The sequence below is a fragment of the Castor canadensis genome, chromosome 12 (genome assembly GCF_047511655.1).
Source record: "Castor canadensis chromosome 12, mCasCan1.hap1v2, whole genome shotgun sequence".
Classification (NCBI taxonomy): domain Eukaryota; kingdom Metazoa; phylum Chordata; class Mammalia; order Rodentia; family Castoridae; genus Castor; species Castor canadensis.
Genome location: NC_133397.1, coordinates 25,973,083 through 25,996,884, shown reverse-complemented (window position 1 = coordinate 25,996,884; position 23,802 = coordinate 25,973,083). Strand labels below are relative to the sequence as shown.

Below are 23,802 nucleotides of genomic sequence, written 5' to 3'. Positions count from 1 at the left end.
AATCATCCAACTACATCGATGTGTGTAATTATTTGAGTGTCATTCACCTTTTTAAAAAAACTGTATCTGATGCATTTTCCTCTGTTTCGGTTATTGTTATTAAGGCTCCACGTGTTCCTCTTTGGCTAGTGGGAGCCTCTTCAAGTTGGTTCCCATGTCCTTTTGACCTGGCCTCAGTGGTCTTTGAAAGCTTCCTTGATTTCAGTATCACAAGAGGTCCCAGTTCACCTTTTACCTCTCCCGTTCCCAACCTAGAATCAGCGTTTGTCCAAGAGCTCCTGGTTTTCTTTAGTGGACAATGACTTTACAAAATGAAGCACTGGTGTGCTCGTTGTTACTCATTGGACATTAATTCTGAGCATTTCCAATGGAAGGAGCTAGGGCTAGCAAGAACCTTTTTCCTTTGAAGAGAAACATTAGGATCATAGAATTCTTACCTAATCTCTTTAATTTTATATTTCTCTTCCTTTATAATGAGGGTATTGGTTCCTAGCAAAGTTATCATAATTGCTCATATACTCTATCTTACAATAAATGCAATAGTTTCAGGAAATAGTCAATATCATTACTAACAATTTAATGACCAAAAAAAAAAAGAAAACAAAAACAATATCAGAGGGCTTTTTTTGATAGTTCTTTCGCCTTTAGGAATCTTACTATTGGGGTACACATAATTACCTTAAATAATCTCTCTCAATCTACAAGCTTCATTTAAATTATATTCATTTTCCTTTTGATTTTAGATTACCTTTTCCATTTTTGAATTTAATTTTATAGTTATGTAAAATATTAACTTGGTTCCAACTTGAGTTGATTAAGGAAGTATGTGAGGAAGTAGACAATACAGAAAAGATATATTTGGAGAATTCTAGTTTACTCCTGCTACCTTCCCACTATATGTAGCTGCCATAGTCTGAACATTCATTCCTGACCTCTCAGAGCTCATACTCCCAATGCAATGGAGTTAGGAGGTGAGTGGGGTCTTTGGGAGGTCATTATGTTGTGTGGGTGGAACCCTCATGAGTGGGATTACTGCCCTTATAAAAGAGGCCCAAGAGAGACTCCTCATCTCTTCCACTTTGTGAAGACAGTCATCTATCAAAACAGGAAGTGGGCCCTCACTAGATACTGACTTTGCAGGCACTTTGACCTAGAACTTACTTCCCAGCTTCCAGAACTGTGAGAAATACTGGTTGCTCAGTTTTTTGTTTTTTTTGGTGTTGTTGTTTGTAGCAATATGACAGTCTAAGACAGTAGGCATTTCACTTTGATGTCTTAAAATTCAAAATTTTAATATAAGCATGTGTATATCTGGGTTTTTAACTTAAAAAATTTTTTTTTGAGACATGGTTTCACTGTGTAGCCCAGACTGGCTTCAAACTTAGTTTCTCCTGCCTCAGCCTCCTGAGGGCTGGGATTATAGACATGTGCCACCATATCTGGCCCATATATGCATAGCCGTGCATAACTACCCATTGATCGCATTTCGTTTTTCACTTAGCATAATATCCTAGAGATAATTTCCCTATTAGTGTAGATGCTCCTTGTGCCCCTGGATGGTTGCACAGAACTCAATCGTATAATTACACCAGGAATTAGTCCATCAGTCTCCTACCATGGACATTTAGGTTGTTTTTAGTATTTTATTCTAAAAAATAGAGCTACAATGAAGAGTTCTGTGTATGCCCCTTGTAATGATTTTGGCAATTTTCTTTTGTAATAAGTTTTTAGAAGCGAGATTGTGGGACAGAGATGAGTGCAGATATTAGATACTGATGAATTCTCCATGGGTGTAGGTGGATGATATCACTTGGACAAGGTTCCATACAGATGTACATTTTCAGCTAACTTTCTACTTTAAGAGTTCAGATATTAATATATCTTGATAGGTCATGTTGTCACTCAAGATGATTTTATTCTATAAAATGCTATCTTATAGAAGTGGATGAGTTTGTATCTCATTTTTAAAACTTTAAATTCGTAAGTTTCTGTACCCACCTTTAGTTTACAATAGGATGCTTTCTGAGAATCCCTTCTAAAGAATCACCATTCATTTATTGTTTAAAAAGAATGGCTGGGTTGAACAGTTTGGCATAAGAGAAACATGAAATGGTTTATCTTGGCTTTCCAGAAGCTTATAATCCAGCTGAGGTGGTAAGGGTGAAATGTTAACTATAACCTATTACAGGGTGTGATACAGTCAAGACAGCATTGCAGAGAAATATTACCAATGACAAGAGGAAGACATTTCAAGATAAACTCATTAGAAAAAGCTCAGAGAGAAAGTGGGATTGTCAAGACTTGGAGTGTGAGGAATGTGTGCAAAGCCAGAAAAAAAGAAAGCACACAGGCAGTTTAGGGAATCAGTGAGGCTCAGGCAACCAGTAACCCTGACAGGAAAGGGCTCATATGCGGTAAAAAGTCTGAGAATGGAGTTAGGCTGGGTTGGGAAGAACTGGGCTAGAGAGAGGAGTATGGACTATTCAGTAGTCAACAGAAGCACCACAGACAGTGCGAAGCAAGATTTAAATGATGTCACAGTGAGAACAATGGGTCCAGTATGCTGAGATTGGTGTGGAGAGAACCTAAGGAATCCCTTCCTCAGGTTGGATGCAATATTTGTGGTGTGCCAAATGCAAGGAAAGACTGCTCCAAATAGGAAGCCAGTGGTGTGTTGACAACTTAAACGTCCAGGCAGGAGAAGGAGAAATGAGTGATTCTGCAAGATTCTGAGTCTGCAGTGCTGGGGAGAATGAGAACCGCATCAGCCCACAGGGAGAAACATTAGGGCTGCAGTATTCACACCTCAACAAAACCTGCCCTGGAAGCAAAAATACTCTCAATATTGCATTGCTTACATCTGGATAGTCTGTGGAGGCAATGACCAAAGAATTCAATTGTCCACATTACTGAGGAAACTGTCTGAACACAGCTCTAGGAAGGAGACCTCTGAGTTCCTAAACATCCATCCACTGGTGCTAAGAGTGAAGGTTGCTGATCCCCTAGATGTCTCTCCTGATGCAGGGCATGGGAGACTCTTTGGAAATCATGCACATTTGCTTCAGCCTCCACTGGGAGGTTTGGGAAATTTACTAGCTATGGTGATCTTTTGTGGACATCTAGCTACCCAGCATCAATTCATGTTATTCTCATTAATAGTCTGACTTTTTTCTTAAAATGCATCCTTCCCTCACCCTTTGTCCTGTGGTCTGGGGAAACAAGCTCCAGCCCTGGCTCTAGAGAACGGTGAGTAATCCAGCAATGTATCTTCAGTCCTATGCCAGCACTGGCCTCTGGGACTCAGGCTCCTCCAGTCATGCTACTTTCCTCATACAGACTGTTCCTCCCAGGTCAAGGTCCACCGAGCAGTCCATCTGAGGAGACATTTGTGAAGAATGCTGCTGCACTGGATACCTCTGCAGGTGTCTGATGAGTCCTCCACTATGGAATTAAAGATAGAAGATGGTGATTGTTGACGTCCCTATAGCCGACTAGCAACTAACTACCCTGAAAAAGGAAGATCAGAGGACCTCAAAAGGCACCCACAGGGTCTTATAACCAGCAAGAAGCAAAGCCCTCTCCAAATCCACAAATAGAGAAGCAACTAACCACGGGAAGAATGGGAAGAATGACTCACAGCTCGACACTCCTGATCCCCCACCCCTGAAGTCACTGTGCGGTTCCAGGCTCCATTACTCTGCGCTTACTTGACAGTAAGTCCTGCTTCCCAGCACACACAGGAAATCAGAGCTCCACGCTCCCTCCTACTACATGATCTGCTACCTTCACCCTGAAATGCCAGGAAAACTAGAGCCCCTGTGTAAGCAGGACCCACGGCTCCCACTACTCCACGGGTAACAGAAGACAGAAGCCAGCAGGCTTGGTTCCCCTGGAAGCAGCATCACTGAACTGTGCTACCTGAAGCCTGTGCAGAAAATCAGGCTTCAGAACTCCTGCTGCCCACAGGCTTGGTTCTCCTGAGCCAGCAGGAGCACCACTGAACTGCACTCCCTGAAGCCCATGCAGGAAATCAGGCACCAAGGCTCCTGCTACCTGAAAGCTTGGTTCCCCCGTGCTTGCAGCACTACTGCACTACTTCCTGGATCTCACACCTGGAAAGCAGGCCCCAGAATTCCTGCTCCCTAAAGGCTTAGTTCCCCCATGCCTGCAGCAGTTGCCATGGCTCTGGGTAGCCCAGTGACGGCAATCAAGCCTCTTGCTGCTTGAAGACTTGGGTTCCCTGTGCCTACAGCAGCTAGCATGGCTCCTGGAAGCCCACGCCCCAACACAAGTAGACCCCAGGCCTCCGTTGCTTGTGGGCACCAGACAATTCAAGCCCGCTTTGCTATCCCACAGGTACCCTCAACTTGCTACTCAGTGCCAGGAGCCTGCGTCCAGGAATTGCCATTCTGCTGGCGCCAGGAGCTTCCCTCCCCACAGAGTATGGAGGCCCAGTACTCCCCACTGTCCTTGACAGCAAGAGAGTACTTGCTCCCCCATCAAAGAGTGAGAATGTCAGATCCCCCAATGAGGGGAGGAAAGCTATAACCTGCTACTCTGCAGGTGGCACAGAAGCCCTGTTCCCCAAGGTACAAAGAAACTCAGCACTTCACACTGCACCTCCCTGCAGAAGAGTCACATCTCTCCTCTCCAAGAGCTGGAATCACACCTTCTCCACTGGGTGGCAATTTGCTCCTCTGCTGGTACTAGGAGGCCTGCCCCCCCACAGCGCACAGAGACCCAACGCTCTCCACTGTGACTGCAGGAGAGCCTCTGTGCCCCCTCAAAGAGTGGGAACTCCAGCCCCCTCACTGAGAAGAGAAAAGAGGTAATCTGCACCACAACAAGAACCTGCAAGGGGTAAGATATCCAGCATACCCCTCTGAGGAATGCTGCTGGAGCTCCAGGAGAAAAACACTCAAAACCCCAACTATAGGGGGACAAGGGATAAAAACCTAACCAAAACCAACTCCAGATGCATAAATCTCAATGCAGAATGAAACAGCAAGACAACTGCTCTCCATCAAAAGCTAATTCTACCACTAAGGATCCAAACACCTGCGTAGAGGAAGAGCTATGAAATAATGAATTCCAAAAAACAATAGTAAAAATGATTAATGACCTCAAAGAAGAAACAGAAAAGTTAGTATTTGACCTCAAAGGGAACATGAATAAACAATTAAATGAGCTCAAAGAGAATACAAACAAACAGATGAATGAAATTAAGAAGACTATCCAGGATAGGAAAAAGGAAATCAATAAAGTTATGGAAAACCTGAAAAATAATCAGAAATAAACAAACTCTATATCCCAAATAAATACCATAACTGAAGGCTTGGTGAATACAGTGGAGCAAGTTGAAAATACAGTATCAGGAACAGAAGACAAAGTAGAAGAATTAGACCAAACAGAAAAGATCATGAAAAAATGCTAAGAAAATACAAATGGAACATGCAAAATATCTAGGACACCATGAAAAGACCAAACCTATGAATCATGGGTGTAGAAGAAGGAGAGGAGATACAAACTACAAACCTTGACAACCTATTCAATAGAATAATAGCAGAAAACTTCCCTAACCTTGAGAAAAAGAGGGTCACCCAGGTGCAGGAAGCTTACAGAACACAAAACCATCAGGACTCAAAAAGAAACACACCCAGACACATCATAATCAAGACACTCAGCATACAGAATAAAGAAAGAACTCTGAAAGCTGCAATAGAGAAAAGACAGAACATATATAAAGGCAAACCCATGAGAATAACAGCAGATTTCTCAACTCAAACTCTAAATGCAAGAAGGTCATGGAAAGACATAATTCAGGCCTTGAAAGAAAGCAACTGTCAACCTAGACTAGTTTATCCAGCAAAACTATCCTTCCTAATTGAAGGAGAAACTTAAACTTTCCACAATAAAAGCTAAAGGAATTCATGACCTCGCCCCCAGCCAGCACTACAGAAGAGAAAAAGGACTTTTACATATAGAAGAAGAAACTAGAGTGAGACAGGAAGACTCAAGAAAGAATACACCCTTTTGAGCCAGCAGACCAGTAGACAAGGAATAGGTAAAACTAAACAACAGGGGAACAAAAATGACTGAAAACAACAGGCAATTCTCAATACTAACACTGAAAATAAATGGCCTCAAAGTCTGAGCTGAAAGACATAGAATAGCAAATTGGGTTAAAAAGCAAGATCCAACCATATGTCGCTTACAAGAGACTCATCTCACTGAAAAAAAATAAACAATGGCTTAGAGTCAAAAGAAAAAAGTTTTCCAAGCAAATGGACCCCACAAATATGCAGGAGTAGCTATACTCATATCTAACAAAGTAGGCTTCAGACCAAAATCAATCAGAAGAGAGAATGAAGGTCACTTCATATTAATGAAGGAATAATTCATCAAGAGGAAATATCAATTCTTATATATGCACCAAACCCAGGGGCACCCTCTACATTTAAAAAAAAAAAAAACTTAATGGCCCTAAGAGTGCAGATAGACACTAATACAGTGATAGTGGGAGACCTGAATACCCCACTGTCACCAATAGACAGGTCATCCAGACAAAAGATCAACAAATAAACTTCAGAGCTACTCTACACATTAGACCAAATAGGTAAGGTTGATATCTACAGAGTATTTTACCCAACAACTTTTCTGCAGTTCATGGAACTTTCTCCAAAATAGATAGTTTAGGACACAAAGCAAGTCTCAACAAATTGAAGAAAATTGAAATAACCCACGTATCATATCAGATCACAACAAAATAAAACTAGACCTCAACAACAAAAGAAACCATAGAAATACTCAAACACATGGAGACTGAACAACACACTGCTGAAAAATCAATGAGTGACCGAAGTCATAAGGGAAGAAATCAAAAAGTTCCTATAGATATACCCAAAAGACTGTGACACAGGTTACTCCAGAGGCACCTGCACACCCATGTTTATTGCGGCACTATTCACAATAGCCAAGTTATGGAAACAGCCAAGATGCCCCACCACTGACGAATGGATTAAGAAAATGTGGTATCTATACACAATGGAATTTTATGCAGCCATGAAGAAGAACGAAATGTTATCATTCACTGGTAAATGGATGGAAGTGGAGAACATCATTCTGAGTGAGGTTAGCCTGGCCCAAAAGACCAAAAATCGTATGTTCTCCCTCATATGTGGACATTAGATCAAGGGCAAACACAACAAGGAGATTGGACTATGAGCACATGATAAAAGCGAGAGCACACAAGGAAGGGGTGAGGATAGGTAAGACACCTAAAAAACTAGCTAGCATTTGTTGCCCTTAATGCAGAGAAACTAAAGCAGATACCTTAAAGCAACTGAGACCAATAGGAAAAGGGGAACAGGTACTAGAGAAAAGGTTAGATCAAAAAGAATTAACCTAGAAGGTAACACCCACGCACAGGAAATCAATGTGAGTCAATGCCCTGTATAGCTATCCTTATCTCAACCAGCAAAAACCTTTGTTCCTTCCTATTATTGCTTATACTCTCTCTACAACAAAATTAGAAATAAGGGCAAAATAGTTTCTGCTGGGTATTGGGGGGGGAGAGGGAGGGGGCGGAGTGGGTGGTAAGGGAGGGGGTGGGGGCAGGGGGGAGAAATGAACCAAGCCTTGTATGCACATATGAATAATAAAAGAAAAAAGAAAAAAAAAGTTCCTATAATCCAATGAAAATGAAAATACAATCTACCAGAATCTGTGGGACACAGCAAAGGCTGTGCTAAGGGGAAAGTTTATAGCTATTAGTGCCTACATTAAAAAAACCAAGACCTTTCAAATAAACAATCTAATGATGTACTTTAAGCTCCTAGAAAAACAAGAACAAACCAAACCCAAAACCAGTGGACAGAGAGAAATAATAAAGATCAGGGCTGAGATAAATGAGATTGAAACCAAACAAACTGTAAGAGAATCAATGAAACAAAAAGTTGGTTCTTTGCAAAGATTCATAAGATCGACAAACCCTTAGCCAACATGACAAAACGGAGGAGGGAAAAGACCCAAATTAATAAAATCAGAGATGAAAAAGGGGACATAACCACAAATACTAACAAAATCCAGAGAATCATTAGAGAGTACTTTGGAAATTTATATTCAAGTAAACCGGAAAATCTAGATGAAATGGATAAATTCCTAGACATATATAAGCAACCAAAATGTTTTTTTTCATTTTTCTTTTATTATTCATATGTGCATACAAGGCTTGGTTCATTTCTCCCCCCTGCCCCCACCCCCTCCCTTACCACCCACTCCCCCCCTCCCTCTCCCCGCCCTCAATACCCAGCAGAAACTATTTTGCCCTTATTTCTAATTTTGTTGTAGAGAGAGTATAAGCAATAGTAGGAAGGAACAAGGGTTTTTGCTGGTTGAGATAAGGATAGCTATACAGGGCATTGACTCACATTGATTTCCTGTGCGTGGGTGTTACCTTCTAGGTTAATTCTTTTTGATCTAATCTTTTCTCTAGTTCCTGGTCCCCTTTTCCTATTGGCCTCAGTTGCTTTAAGGTATCTGCTTTAGTTTCTCTGCGTTAAGGGCAACAAATGCTAGCTAGTTTTTTAGGTGTCTTACCTATCCTCACCCCTTCCTTGTGTGCTCTCGCTTTTATCATGTGATCAAAGTCCAATCCCCTTGTTGTGTTTGCCCTTGATCTAATGTCCACATATGAGGGAGAACATAACGATTTTTGGTCTTTTGGGCCAGGCTAACCTCACTCAGAATGATGTTCTCCAATTCCATCCATTTACCAGCGAATGATAACATTTCGTTCTTCTTCATGGCTGCATAAAATTCCATTGTGTATAGATACCACATTTTCTTAATCCATTCGTCAGTGGTGGGGCATCTTGGCTGTTTCCATAACTTGGCTATTGTGAATAGTGCCGCAATAAACATGGATGTGCAGGTGCCTCTGGAGTAACAGTCTTTTGAGTATATCCCCAAGAGTGGTATTGCTGGATCAAATGGTAGATCGATGTCCAGCTTTTTAAGTAGCCTCCAAATTTTTTTCCAGAGTGGTTGTACTAGTCTACATTCCCACCAACAGTGTAAGAGGGTTCCTTTTTCCCCGCATCCTCGCCAACACCTGTTGTTGGTGGTAAGCAACCAAAATTGAACCAAGAAGATATTAACCACCTAAATAGTCCTATTATATGTAATGAAGTTGAAGCAGTAATAAAGAGTCCCCCTACAAAAAAAGCCCAGGACCTGATGGATTTATGGCTGAATTTTACCAAACTTTAAAGAAGACCCAACACTAATACTCCTCAAACTTTTCCAGGAAAAAGGGAAGGAACACTACCAAACTCATTCTATGAAGGCAGCATTACACTCATTCCAAAACCAAAAAAGAGAACTATAGAATTACATATAACCAGAAAAGAGAATTATAGACCAATATCTCTAATGAATACAGATGTAAAGATTCTCAACAAAATACTGGCAAACAGAATTCAAAAGAACATAAGACAGGATACAGTAGAGACACCTGTACACTGATGTTCATCGCAACACTATTCACAATAGCCAAGCCCTGGAAACAACCCAGGTGTCCTACAACTGATGGATTGTGAAATTGTGGTATATATATATACACATACCACCAATACTACCAGTAATGTAGTATTACTCAGCCACAAGGAATAATGACATGGTGTTTGAAGGTAAGGGGACACAACTGGAGGACATCATGTTAAGTGAAGTTAGCCAGGATCAGAAACTCAAAAGACATATGTTTTTCTCTCATATGTGGAAGACAGATCCAAAGATAAACATATACACAAAAACAAGCATGATCATATACAAACTCAGATGCAGAGCATGTTTGTAACAGTGGAACTGCTCTGTGGGACTCGGGGAAAGAGGGAGGGGAAAGAGAGTGATAGAGCATCAGTAATATCAAATACCATAACATGTAAAGGTACAGAATATAAGGATGTGTACTGAAAACTGTTGAAAAAAATCGGGGGGGGAGGTAAAGGGGTAAGGGAGAGTATTCAAAGGGATTGAACAGACCAAAGTAAAGCACACCCACAGAGGGCGTACATTGAGACACCCCTTTGAACGTCAACTTAAATATTAATAATGAAAATCAGGACTGTAATATAGGCACAGTCTGTGTAGGGGGGTGGTACTGGCGGGAGGGGGGAGAGCGAAGGAAGGAGATTAAGGTGATGGTATATGGTAGATGGACTTCATATACCTATATGAAACAGAACTAAAAAACCTCTTGCAATCGCTTTAAGTGGGGTGGGGAGGGGGCTGAGGGGGAGAGATGATGGGGGCAATGTAACTAATGTACAAGTCTAATCAGAATTGTCACTATATAATGAATGTACCCTGATAAAAAATTATAATAAAAGAATTAAAGATAGGAATATCAACAACAAAAAATCCAGGAATGTGATCCACGTTGTATTTCTGAGTGACTAGTCCATGAACAGTAAGACTAGATCGTATGTTCTCCCTTATATGCAGACATTAGATCAAGGGCAAACACAGCAAGGGGATTGGACTTTGATCACATGATAAAGCGAGAGCACACAAGGGAGATATGGGGATAGGTAAGACACCTAAAAAACTAGATAGCATTTGTTGCCCTCAACACAGAGAAACTAAAGCAGATACTTTAAAGCAACTGAGGCCAATAGGAGAAGGGGACCAGGAACTAAATAAAAGGTTAGATCAAGAAGAATTAACCTAGAAGGTAACACACATGTACAGGAAATCAATGTGAGCCAACTCCCTGTATAGCTATCCTTATCTCAACTAGCAAAAACCCTTGGTCCTTCCTATTACTGCTTATACTCTCTCTACAACAAAATTAGAGATAAGGGCAAATAGTTTCTGCCTGGTAGCAAGGGGGTGGGGGGGAGAGGGAGGAGGTGGGGGAAAGGGGGAGAAATATTTTATTCATATGTGAAAACATTGTATGCACATATGAATAAAATAAAAATTAAAATAAATAAATAATGAGCTGAAATAAAAGAAAGTGAAACTTACTCTGCACATTGGTGTAGGAGTTACTATACCAGTGGGTCATTGGTATTTATCTGTCTCCTTCCAGAGTTAGAAGAGTTGAAAAAAAAAAAAAGACTAGATTTAGCATTGTTGTTGAGTCCTTGGGGAGGCAGTCTCTCTGGTTTTTTGCCACTGGACTTGAACACAGAGGATGCACATATGGTGTCCCATGTGGATCCGAGAATTCAATTCCACACAGGCAGGACAGTACAAGTTGTCTCTTAAGTAACTTACAGGTATTTTGGCATGAATAGTGCAGTGTGCTTGGGGAGATTAGATTCTATGTCCATGGCTATCATTTGAGGCCCCCTCATCAGAAATACATCCTCAGGGGAACTGGTGAAGCCTTTTCATAATTTATCAGTGATATAAATCACACTGAAGATGAATGGGTGATAGAGAGACCATATTCTCCCTTCTCTCTGCTTGATAGAATTCAGATGTGCCTTAAGCCCCGCGGCCCAGTTCTTGGGACTGACTAGTTTCCCAGGGAGCAGTTATCACATGCTTCCCCAGGATTGAAACACAGTCACTGGACAATAAAAACAGACTGGGCATTAGGACTTACAAGAATAGATTCCACGATGGTCATGTGTATTTTGTTAAGGATATTTTCATATACTTGTCAGGTTTTAGTCCAAGACTTGCTTTCAGAGTTACACTTGAGGACAGTGAGGTGAGGGAGGGGGCATGGAGTCCTGTTTACCTCTAAGTGCTGGCATCCCGCACTCAAGGAATATCCAAATTGTCTTGAGAAAAACTAGGTTCTGATGACACTGAACCTTGGATTTAACTGTAGCCCCTGGACCTTTTCAACTATGTTTTAGCTTACACTTTTTCTTAACATCTGTGGGAGTCCTACCCTACCAGTTCCTTCTTAACATCACATAGGGGAAGGCTTCCAGCTTGTCATTCCTGTAAAAGCAGAAGCGTAACATAACTGTCAACTCTATTTTGTTTACTCCACTTTATTCTGGATGTTCATTACAGATAACACAACTCAAACATACCAGTGGACATTGAAAACTAAGGCCATTCTGTGAGTTATTTTAAAACTTGGTGTTCTCCACATAATAATCTTTTTAAAAATGGATTATTAAAACAAAGAAAATTTTCTGAAATAAAAATTTAAGGTAGGTACAAGACAACTTTAGAATCCTATCTGATCTGAAGCTCATTGTGTGGCTAAACCATTTTCATCTTCTACAGCACAAATAACAACTCTAAAGCAGCAACTAACTCAGCATCAAGCTCTCTTCTCCACAGTTATGAGAAATTGGTGCTTACCAAACAGTATTACAGACCATTTTTCTCTCAGTGAGTAGCAGGGGAAACTTAACCTAAGAAACATGCTGCAGAATTCTTGGAACCAGAAAAAGAAAGGGACCCGTAACTAAGGCACTGAAAGCTCATTATTTATACAAAGAAATGTAAACAATTTAACCCCAACAGGCTCCCTCCATTAGTCCTTACTGTAAAAGTGCACAGGGCATTATTGTCAGGCCAGAGCTTGAAGTCTGGGCAAAACGGGAATGTCTACCTGTCTGTAAAATTCACTCTTGACTGCAAATACACAATTCTTGACATGGTACAGTTGAAACAGCTAATTTCAAAGTGACTAGGTGGAAGCTGTTATATCTCCCTAATCTGCATTCAAATAGGAAGAATTTTATTGGAAGTCTTAAATGATGGGCTCTTTCAAATATTTAGCTTTTAGTCTTCTATCGTGTTCTTTGACAGAATTTTAGAATTCCTTTGGCTTGTTTCAGCAAAGATGTCTGTGTTAAGAACTTGTCACATAGCCAGTGCTCCAGCTTATAATTTAATATTTTAAATATAATGATTCATATTATAAATAAGCCACACTTGCCATACTTAAAACCTTTCAGAATGGTCAATTTAGCAAGGTGAACTCAGTGAACACTTCAAAGCCTACTAAGTTCACCTTCAAAGGACTGAGCAGATAGTAAGCATGGACTTGACCTGCTGTAGCAAGACTCTTTGCTGTTCTGAGTCCAGGGCGATGTCTGGAAGGTATGTGGCAGGGAACATTTTTGAGGACTGTCAGAATTCTGGAGGTTACATTAACATATACTGGACATTTAGTATTTAAAATAGTGCTAAGCTCCAAATCATTAGTTATAATTGTTTAATTTTTAAAAAAAAAAACGGGCTTAACCTGTATAGGCAAGTACAAATAATTACAATAAAAAAGGCTTATTCAAAACAAAACAAAACAATACAAAAAAGGGACTTTCTTCTTTTTGGAGTTATTTCTAATTCTTAAAACAAGTACATTGTCTATTTCCTCAGCTTTGGTGCTTTATAATTGTGAAGTAAAATTTGTATTTTACCATAAACATATTTTCTATAATCAAAAGAGAAAAGAACATTCTCCCCTTTCAAGGTTTCAGCGTTAGAGGATAGGCAACTCAATGGAAGTTATACCCTGACTGATGAGCATGGTGAGTTTATAGGAAGAGCAAGGGGCTATTACAAACACTTGTGGGATAGACCTTGCAGCTTTTCTCTTTTACCTGAGACAAGTGCATAGTAAAACTATTTCCACATTTACATATAACCCAAGGAAGTCTTAGAGAAATTTAAGTTAGAAGCCTCTTTCATTAACAGAAGCAAAAAAAAAAAAAGTTTTTTTTAAACAAACAAAAAAACCCCAAAATTAAGTAGATAAGAGGGAGCAGTTGTGCATACTAATTCGTAAGCTCCACAGCAGGATTACAATCAGCTTTGTAGAAGCAGTTACATGTGGGTTGGTGCACTTCACTAGAGCCATCTCACTAGTTAACACTCTTCCAACAAAAACAGTGTGCCAACAGTGTTCTGCTCCCAGCTAGTGCTTCCCCAAAGAATCTGCTCCATATGCCCTGTTCACAATGTGTTTACTTTCCATGGCAAATGCATGATTCAGTTGTTGGGTAAAAGTCACTGTCCAGGAAAAATGAGATGTCATTAAAAAGAAAGCATTCATGCCCAAAGAGTGCATAAAGCAGGAAGTAGCTTTTGAGGCTAGTTCAACCACACAGGAGTACAGCTGATAGATTACCTAACAGCTAAAGACTTATAATTGCCTCATATTTCCTGCAGCTTGACCACTACCCTAATTACATGACCAAAAAAAGGAGCTTTGTACAGCTCCAATGGAGTGGAAACAATGAAACTTCTTTTGCCTCAGAAGAAGAATGATGCTATTGGTTCGCTGGCTCCAAATGACAAGAATATTTAGGCAAAAAGCTGGCCAAAAGTAAGTTTAACTATTACTATTGAGGAAGGACTAAAAAGAAAGAGATTCCTGGGTATCACTGAAAAGTGTTCATTTTGTGTTAACATTTTGGTTTTGAAAGTAGTTTATCAAGGCTTATAAGGGTTGAATAATTTAGGATAAATAATTACTGCCCTGTCTACAGCATTAAAATTTTCTTTTTAAATGGCAGAAGCAACTAGATGCCTATGCACATGTAGAAAATACAAAAACTTTCCTTTGTGGGTAGGTTTTAAAGAAATATTTCACAAGATAGTTTCTGTCTGCACTAGCGGAATGCTCTTTGAAGTGTGCCTTTAAAAAAATACATGACTGCATGTATGCCATCTTTAATGGAGAAACAGTTAACAACTGCCAACAAGTTTTAAGGAAACCAGCACTGAGCACGCAGGATTGAGTATAAGTGGAGAACTAGTTTCTATCTTTTACAGGTCACACTAAGGTTTCCAAATGGAGAGCCTGTGGTTGCTCCCTGAGACACGTGCAGGTGATTTCCATGTGAGGAAAGGGCACAGGTGGTCTTCTGATAGCTCTGTCAGCACAAGATACTGTGAGGAATGAAGAGTTTCCTAGCAAAATGGTGAACAGTTTAGGGACAAGGGAGTTCCAGTTTCTGATCTGGATATGATTAGAATACAAAGGATGCTGACTGTTGGGGAGGAAGCCGGGGCACCTAGGTGCAGGGTGCTCCCCTGGGAGGCAGCTGGGCAGTTGAGTACGAGCCTGTGTCGAGCCACTGCTCAGGAGTTCAGACCTGTCTCTGGTCTGGGGAGTCTGTTGGGAAATAGGGGTGGCTGTTCAGAAAAACTGGGTGTATCTTGCCTGTTAACAACCTGATGACTGTTTAATAATATTCTGGCCCAAGTTATTTCAAAGCAATCGATCCCTGCTATATATGCAGCATCAAAATTACATTCATAAAGTTAAAAAAAATTGTAGCAATATTTTCCTCACAAAATTAAGTGCAAAATATCTTTAACGAATAACAATAGTAAGAAATACTTGACACAGTCATGCAAAAAAATGCATCTCAGTTTACAAAGGCTTACAACACTTCCAAAATATCCCCTAGATTTTTACATTGTGAACCTAACCATCTTACTCATTTTTCTTTGAATTTAAATGTGGCTGCTTGTGTAAAAACCGGTAACATGCAAGTTCAATGATCTCTAGTCCACCAAATATTCTCTCTTGCAGCACGAAGATTACAATGGTGATTATAAAATACCACCTAACAAGACTGTATAAATACATGAGCAGGCACATTGCAGGGCCGAACAGGGTCCAATACAGGATAGACAACAACTTGACAACAAGTACCCTGAACTCAGACTTGCAAGGTGGAATTACACTTTGTTCAGTAAAATGAAAGTTTTTCTCCCCTTGGTAGAAGGAACGCAGCCTCTCTTCTTTCTCCTCCCACCGCTTATGGCACCAGAGCTGAAGGTCCTCCTTGGACGTGGGCAGGGTATCTACTGGGTATCGATGGACATGAAAGTGGATTTCCTTGGGGAAGTTTCCATAGAGGAGATGCTTCTCTGTTTGAGGAATGTTGTAAGGATATGCCACAGTGATGTCATGGACAGCATCAAGGTTCTTACCTGGGTTTGAAAAGATAACAGTATCTTTGCTTTAGCAATAATCAACCAGGGTAGAAATGCTGATTTACACTGCAAGCAGAACCAAGAACACTGAAAAATCAGGATAGAGTGAACCACAATAATCAAACAAGGACTGTAAATACCTGTGTCCCTGGGCATTTGGGTCAATATTTACCAGTCATTTTTAGGTTTTTTTTTTTTCCTGCTTGCTAATTACTGCAAAGATCTTTAGAAAGAAATTATTTCTATTCTCAGAAATAGTAATTTGCCACTGCAGAACTGAACACGTCAACACATTAAGTCAAATTTGAGATGAGAGTTCAAGAATACAGAGCTCCCCCTTTCACTCACAGGATTCACTACCTTGATACTTCTTATTAATATATACTTGTCTCTCCAAATAAAAACACATATTTTCTCACCTTTAACTCACTTGGTAACTAAAGAAAGCTTTAGAACCAGAGTTTTGAATAACTGGTCACAAACACATGAAAACCTCTGATTTTTTATTTTATTTTTTTAAAAAACACATCAACATAAACTTCAGGTAAGACCCTGACCTGAGACACCATCTTCCTTAGCAATTTAACGTGGGGGTTGTTTTCAGCAATCATATGTCAGATTCTGGAGATGGAGAGATGAGTAAAACAGAGTCCCTGACCTCTTTCAGGATGTTCCCAACATAATCAGGGAGACAGGCATATAAGACGACATATAAGGGGATAAAGGAGGAATGGGCTGGCTCTGTGGGAAAAAGGGCACCGATAGTGGACTGTAGCACACGGTACAGGCGCTTGTGTTGTCATACTTCAGAATCTGAACACTGTCAGTGGTAAAGAAGCATCTTGAATGGTGGAGAACCATGGAGGGATTTTAAATAGAGAAGCAAGGTTTATCCTGTAGTTAGTGACAATAATGGTGTGGAGACACCAGGTTCAAGAGAGTAATCAACAGTTGTCACAACAAAGCAGACATGAATGAACAGATTATAGGAGCCCAATTTAGTTATATTCACATTTCATTTATCTTCAAAACTCTTCTGTAACCAATATCTCAGCTTCTATCCTCTGCCCAGACCCTTCTTCACAATTAGGGTTACTGGTATCACCACATTGTTGCTTCCCTGTGTAGCTCCTTCTAGCTTCTACTCAGTTACTCTTCACCTTTAATTTTAGATTCTTACGAATGGATCTTACCTGTCCTTAAAATAGTCATCTGTTCCAGTCTTTCTCCTACAGATGCTTCTTAATGCTTATTGATCTAATACAGTCACGTATCATCAGAAATTGGTATTGAAACATATCTAAGAAAAGTTTCTTGCTTTACTTAAGAAACTAAACCACTCCTTCTCTCCTCTTGACAACCTATGGGGTAAGGGTGTGTGTGCGCACCTGGTGTCTTTGGATTAGAGTATGTCCTAAATCCAATGAGGATGTCCTTGGAAAGCCAGAAAAGGTCACACAGATTCAGATTAAGTTGGTCAACATAAAGACGAGGCAAAGAGAATTATGTAGTCACAAGCTAACGAATCTTAGGAATGGGAAACATCAAGGAAGGATTCTCCCCTAAAGTCTTGGGAATGGTTTGGGACCCTATCAACACCTTAATTTCAAACTTCTAGGTTCTAGAACTGTGAGGAACTAAATTTCTATTATTTTATGCTACCAAGTATGAAGTAATTATTTAATGGCAGTCTAAAAAACTAATTTAAAATATGTTAAGAAATACTGAATGTTAAGGATTTTTTTTTTTGGTAGCCTTGATACTGGGGAAGAAATTTTCTTCTAAAGTGTTATTATAGTTTTGAGTTACAAAATGGTATTTTGAGAATAAAGAGCAATATCACCTAATTATTAGCAATAGCTATATACAAAATGGAGAATTTATTTTCTAAATCTATCTGATCAGATCAATTGTAGGTTCTTGTGGAAAATGTAGAACTGTCACTTTTTAACAAGTATTACAAACTAAGATCTGCTACTTAGCTGAGGAAAAGAGGCAATGGCTCTCAAACTCCACGAAGTGGTCTAGGGGATCCTGGGGAACTGACTGAAAATGAGGAGTCTTAGGTTTCATTCTGAGGATTCCCTTTTAGTTTATATGGTTGCAATCAAGGATTCTACATTTTAACAAGCACTCCAGGAGATTTATGATCTGATATAGGGGGTTGGACTGGTCACACCAGGGAAAACACTGGGTTATGCAGATGGTTCTAAGCAGAGAAAGCCATAGGAGTTGTGTTTAAGAACTGGGTTCTTCTTTCTCAAAAGAAGAAATTCAAATGGCCAAAAAACACATGAAAAAATCCTCACCATCTCTAGCAATAAAGGAAATGCAAATTAAAACCACACTAAGATTCTACCTCACCCCTGTTAGAATAGCCATCATTAGCAACACCACCACCAACAGGTGTTAGCGAGGATGTGGGGGAAAAAGGAATCCTCTTACACTGTTGGTGGGAATGTAAACTAGTATAACCACTCTGGAAAAAAATTTGGAGGCTACTTAAAAAGCTAAACATTGATCTGCCATTTGATCCAGCAATACCACTCTTAGGGATATACCCAAAAGACTGTGACACAGGTTACTCCAGAGGCACCTGCACACCCAGGTTTATTGCAGCACTATTCACAATAACCAAGTTATGGAAACAGCCAAGATGCCCCACTACGGACAAATGAATCAAGAAAATGTGGTATCTATACACAAGGGAATTTTATGCAGCCATGAAGAAGAACGAAATGTTATCATTTGCTGGTAAATGGATGGAATTGGAGAACATCATTCTGAGTGAGGTTAGCCTGGCCCAAAAGACCAAAAATCGTATGTTCTCCCTCATATTCGGACATTAGATCAAGGGCAAACACAACAAGGGGATTGAACTTTGATCACAAGATAAAAGCGAGAGCACACAAGGGAGATATGAGGATAGGTAAGACACCTAAAAAAATTAGCTAGCATTTGTTGCCCTCAATGCAGAGAAACTAAAGCAGATACCTTAAAAGCAACTGAGGCCAACAGGAGAAGGGGACCAGGAACTAGAGAAAAGGTTAGATCAAAAAGAATTAACCTAGAAGGTAACACACATGCACAGGAAATTAATGTGAGTCAACTCCCTGTATAGCTATCTTTACCTCAACTAGCAAAAACCCTTGTTCCTTCCTATTATTGCTTATACTCCCTCTTCAACAAAATTAGAGATAAGGGCAAAATAGTTTCTGCCAGGTATCAAGGGGGTGGGGGGAGAGGGAGGGGGTGGGGGCAGGGGGGAGAAATGACCCAAGCATTGTATGCACATATGAATAAAAAAATTTAAAAAAAAAAGAACTGGGTTCTTTGCCTAATTCTACCACTAAGGTGTGACTTTGGGAAACATACATAACTTTTAGGAAGATTAAGTGAGATAATCTTTAGCAAGTGATCAATGAGTGTTGCTTACTGAAATTATTTTAAAGTGTACTCAAGGTGAAAACAATTTGATGACGTAAATCTCCATGACACTTGAATTACTCAATTGTAACTAGCTATTATAGATTGTGTTTATACAATGGGAGATTCGATTAGGAAACTGATTCCCACTTTGGAGCATGGGAGAGACCTTTATAGATACTACTTTGGTAACTATGAGACAGCAAGAAGGTACAAAATGAGTGGCATGGGAAAGACAAAATTTAAAACGGAGTACAGCAAAAATAATCTCTGCTGATACTGCTATTTGCCTGAAGATCCTGGTGGCTTCTAAGTATAGTACTGAAAATCACTTCTTGCTGCTTTTGGCATGTTATATGCCCAGGCTAGACTGAAAACAATGACCTTCCTAATCTGTAATTCAGCCCAGTTTACTTTAAACACTAGGAAAAGAACAGGAAATAAAAGAAACAAAAGCTGAATGAATGACATGCAATTTCTGCTGGTACAAGAATACCTAGTAAAGCTTCATATTTGTAGAAACTTTTGATGGGTGGGAAAACACCAGAGGATTGGCGGGGGGGGGGTGGTGAACGTGAGAAAGACTGCAGACACCTAACAGGATTACGGACTAATGCAGGGGTATGCAGTCTGGTATTCTAAAGGCTTCAGGCTAAAAATAGAGCTATGACCTCCATTTCCATCCATTTTCCTGCAAATGGTACAATTTCATTTTTCTTGATGGCTTAGTATATTCTGGTGTGTGTCTACACACATATACATATGTATACACATATGTATGCATATACATGTATGTGTATATATGCATACATACCATATTTTCTTTTTTATCCATGGGTTGTTGGGCACCTCAGCTGATTCCATAGTATAGCTATTGTAAACATAATATACATGTGTCTGCAGGTATTTCTCTTGTGTATTTACCATGATGTTGAGATAAGCTAAGCTAAAAAAGCCAAATATTATATGTTCTTGCTCATTTGTGCAAACTAGACCCAAAATGATGATGATAATGATAATGGGACATGAATGTAAAAAGGTGATTGTGTGGGGGGAGTATCACAGGGAGGGGGAAAAGGAAAGGATACTAAGAAGTGATGAGGATTGAAGTGGGCTACATATGTATGTATGAAATCAGCAAAATGAAACCCACCAAACACTGTTTGAAGGGGGATAGGAATATAATGGAGGAGGCAAACTTATTCAAAGTACACTGTATACATGTATGGAATTATCACAATGAAGACCCACTGTTTTATTAATGTAGGCTAATTCAAAAATAAAATAAAATTTAAAAGAGTGAGAGTGAGTGAACAATGGCCTGCGTCTGAGAGCCATGTGAATAAATACGTGTCATATTTCAACACTAGTATGAGGTTATACTTAATAATGAATTTCCAAAATTCTAGTGTTTATTAGTAGTATATAAGGACAAAGGTGAATGTCTGATCAAACCAATGGTTTTCAAACTTTTTCCTATTCCCAGCAGCTCACTAGGGCAAAGATGTTAAACAGAGATTTGGTAGGAAGGTGTGTTTGAAAAATGAGCCAAACCTACTGGGTTGAATAGTCCTGGTTCTCTCAATTTCAGGTATTTAAAGTAATACTACAGAACCCCAGGTCTGTACTATGATAGCACCTATCACCAGGGACACAGTAATCACTGAAGTAAGGTAAAAAACCAAAAGGCATACATATCAAAAGGAAAAGTAAAACTGTCTTTATTCACAAATATGATTAACTGTAGAAAACCTTTAGAGACCTACCAAAAATCCAGTAAAACTAACAAGTGGATCCAGCAAGGTTGCAATTCAGTATTTAAAGAAACAATTTTTACTATGAATTAGCAATGGATAATTGAATACAGAATTTTTTTGAACACTGGATGTTTTAAGAACACCATTTATAATACCAAATTTATGAAAAAACTTGGTGATAAACTTGACAAAATACATGCAAGAATGCAAACTATCAAACATTGTTGAAAGAAATTAAAGACCTAACTATATATACGTAGAGAGAGTGTTAACATTTTCATAGAGTGGAAGATTTATTATTATTAAGATGACATTTTTACTCCAAACTGATCTATAGATCAAAAGCTATCCTAATCAAAGTCCTAATATGCTTCTCTGTATAAATTAACAAACTAATTCTAAATTTTACATAAGTATGCAAAAGAAGTAGAATAATAAAGCAATTTTGAAAAAGAACAAAGTTGAACTCACTTAAAGGTTCAGTAATCCAGACAATGTGAGACTGGAGGAAGACTAGATGTACAGATGAATGAACAAAATAAAGAGTCCAGAAACAGATCCACACTTACAAGGCCAAATCACTTTCAACAAAGTTGCCTAAGTAATTCAAAGGAGAAAAGAAAGCCTTTTCTATAAATGGTGCTGGAACAAATACCATTTATTTTCACTGTGCAAAAGCAAACAAATTTTGATGCTTACCTCACACCATATGCAAAAATTAACTGGAAGTGGCTTAGAAGACTAAATTTAAAAGCTTAAAAGTATGCAGTTTCTAGAGGAAAACAAGAAATCGTTATGACCTGTACTAGACAACAATATCTTAGGTGGGACACTAAAAGTAACACAAAAAAGAAAAAGAAGTTTTACATCATCAGAATTCTACACTTAAATTCTACATAATACAACTGCAAAGAAATGAAAGGGCAAGCCATGACAGGAGAAAATACTTGTAAACCATTAATGACTTGTATCTAAAATACAGAAAGAACTCTGGTAACTCAATAATAAGAAAACAATCCAATTTTCAAAAACAAGTAAAGGACTGCAATTAGCAAATCACCAAAGAAAGTATATGGAATGCAAATAAGCCCAGAAAAAAGATGCTTAAATTAACACCTTCAGTTTTTAGGGAAATATAAACAGAATCCAAATTTCTACTAACTAGAAAGGCCAGAATTAAGAAGGCTGACTGTGTAAAGACGGTGAATACCTGGAACTCTCCAACACTACTAACTGTAATGTCAGAATGTATAAATACTTTGAAAAACAATAGTTTAGTTGAGACTGTGCATGGTGGCACATACCTGAAATCCCACCTACTTCAGAGGTGGAGATAGGAGGAGAGTGGTTTCGGTTAGTGACATCCTATTTTAAAAACATGTTGAAACTATTCCAGGAATCAGGGTGGTGGGGGGAATAAAAAAAAAACAAAAAAAAACCCAAACAAACAAGCCAGGCATGGTGACATATGCCTATCGTCCCAGCTATTCAGGAGATGGAGGTAGGAGGATTAGGGTCTGGAGACCGTATTTGAAAAACAAACTAAAAGCCAAAGGTCTGGAGCATACCTCAAATGGTAGAGTACTTGCCTACCAAGTGGGAGGCCCGGAGTTCAATCCCTAGTACTGTCAAAATAAAATTCAATTAATAAAATCAGAGTTTGGCAGTGGCCCCGGTGTGTGTTTCTAAAATCAGAAACAACCCATATATCTATCAGTCCATGAAAAGGGAAACAAATTGTGGTGTATTCTATATAATGAAATACCATTCAGTAATAAAAAAGGAAAAACTGCTGATATACACAGCAACTGGGTCAAACGTAAAGCATTATGTTCAGCGAAAGAAGCTAGATGCAGAAGATTATATACTATATAATTCCACTTATACAAAAACCTAGAAAAGGTGAAACTATAGTGACAGAAAACAGATCAGTGGTGACCAGGCTCCAGGGGAGGGGCTTAAATGCAGAAAGGATGTATGGAAGTGATGGAAATATTCTATATTTCAACTATGGTGCTAAGTCATGTGACTCTACATATTTGTCAAAACACATCTAATTGGACACTTAAAATGAGTACATTTTATAGCAAGTAAATTCTACCTCTAAAAAGTGATATTTTTAGAAATTTCTCAAATATTTGGCCTAAAAAATCTAAAGTTACACAATATCACAAATATGTAAATGTATTTAATAGTCTAAACAGAGTTTAATGAAAAGTTGTTTAGATTCTCATCTAATCAAATGTTAGAAAACAAAGTATTTTAAGTTTGAAACAAATCCAGAATTTATTTTTAGTATCACACTGAAAACAGTATTTTCTTATTCACTCAGGTAAACATTAGCATATCCATGAGCTTTTCATCATTTTTTCCTCTCCTGATGAATACACAATATAATTTCCTAATTGAGGGATTACTCTAAGTGTAACCTGACATTTAAGAATTTCAACCCCTCTAATTTTTTTCAGGGTCATAAGTAATAACTACACTGCATTCTATCTAGGAAGGAAAAAAAAGTTGAGTCAGCATATTTTTGAGGTTGTTACAGATAAATTCAATTAGAATTGACAAAAAGAATAAAATTAACAAGAAAAGTGAGATAATGTGTCTTGATGTTGGTATTTTAGAAGTTCTAACTAAGCGGAAGTTTATTAAATAAGGCAAATACACATTCTTGTACCTTTTAACC

General features: G+C 38.9%; 1 protein-coding gene across 15 annotated transcripts in view; it reads right to left on the bottom strand.

The window, feature by feature from the left end:
• Window positions 1–11,998: 11,998 nt before the first annotated feature.
• The window catches only part of Lclat1 (lysocardiolipin acyltransferase 1), a 155,227-nt gene continuing 143,423 nt past the window's right edge, over window positions 11,999–23,802 (bottom strand). For all 15 annotated transcript variants that reach the window (XM_074049429.1, XM_074049426.1, XM_074049433.1 and 12 more), the window contains one exon: window positions 11,999–15,927. In XM_074049429.1, coding sequence (XP_073905530.1) covers window positions 15,425–15,927 — 503 coding nt within the window. In that variant the 3' untranslated portion in view covers window positions 11,999–15,424. The remainder of the gene's footprint in view (window positions 15,928–23,802) is intronic.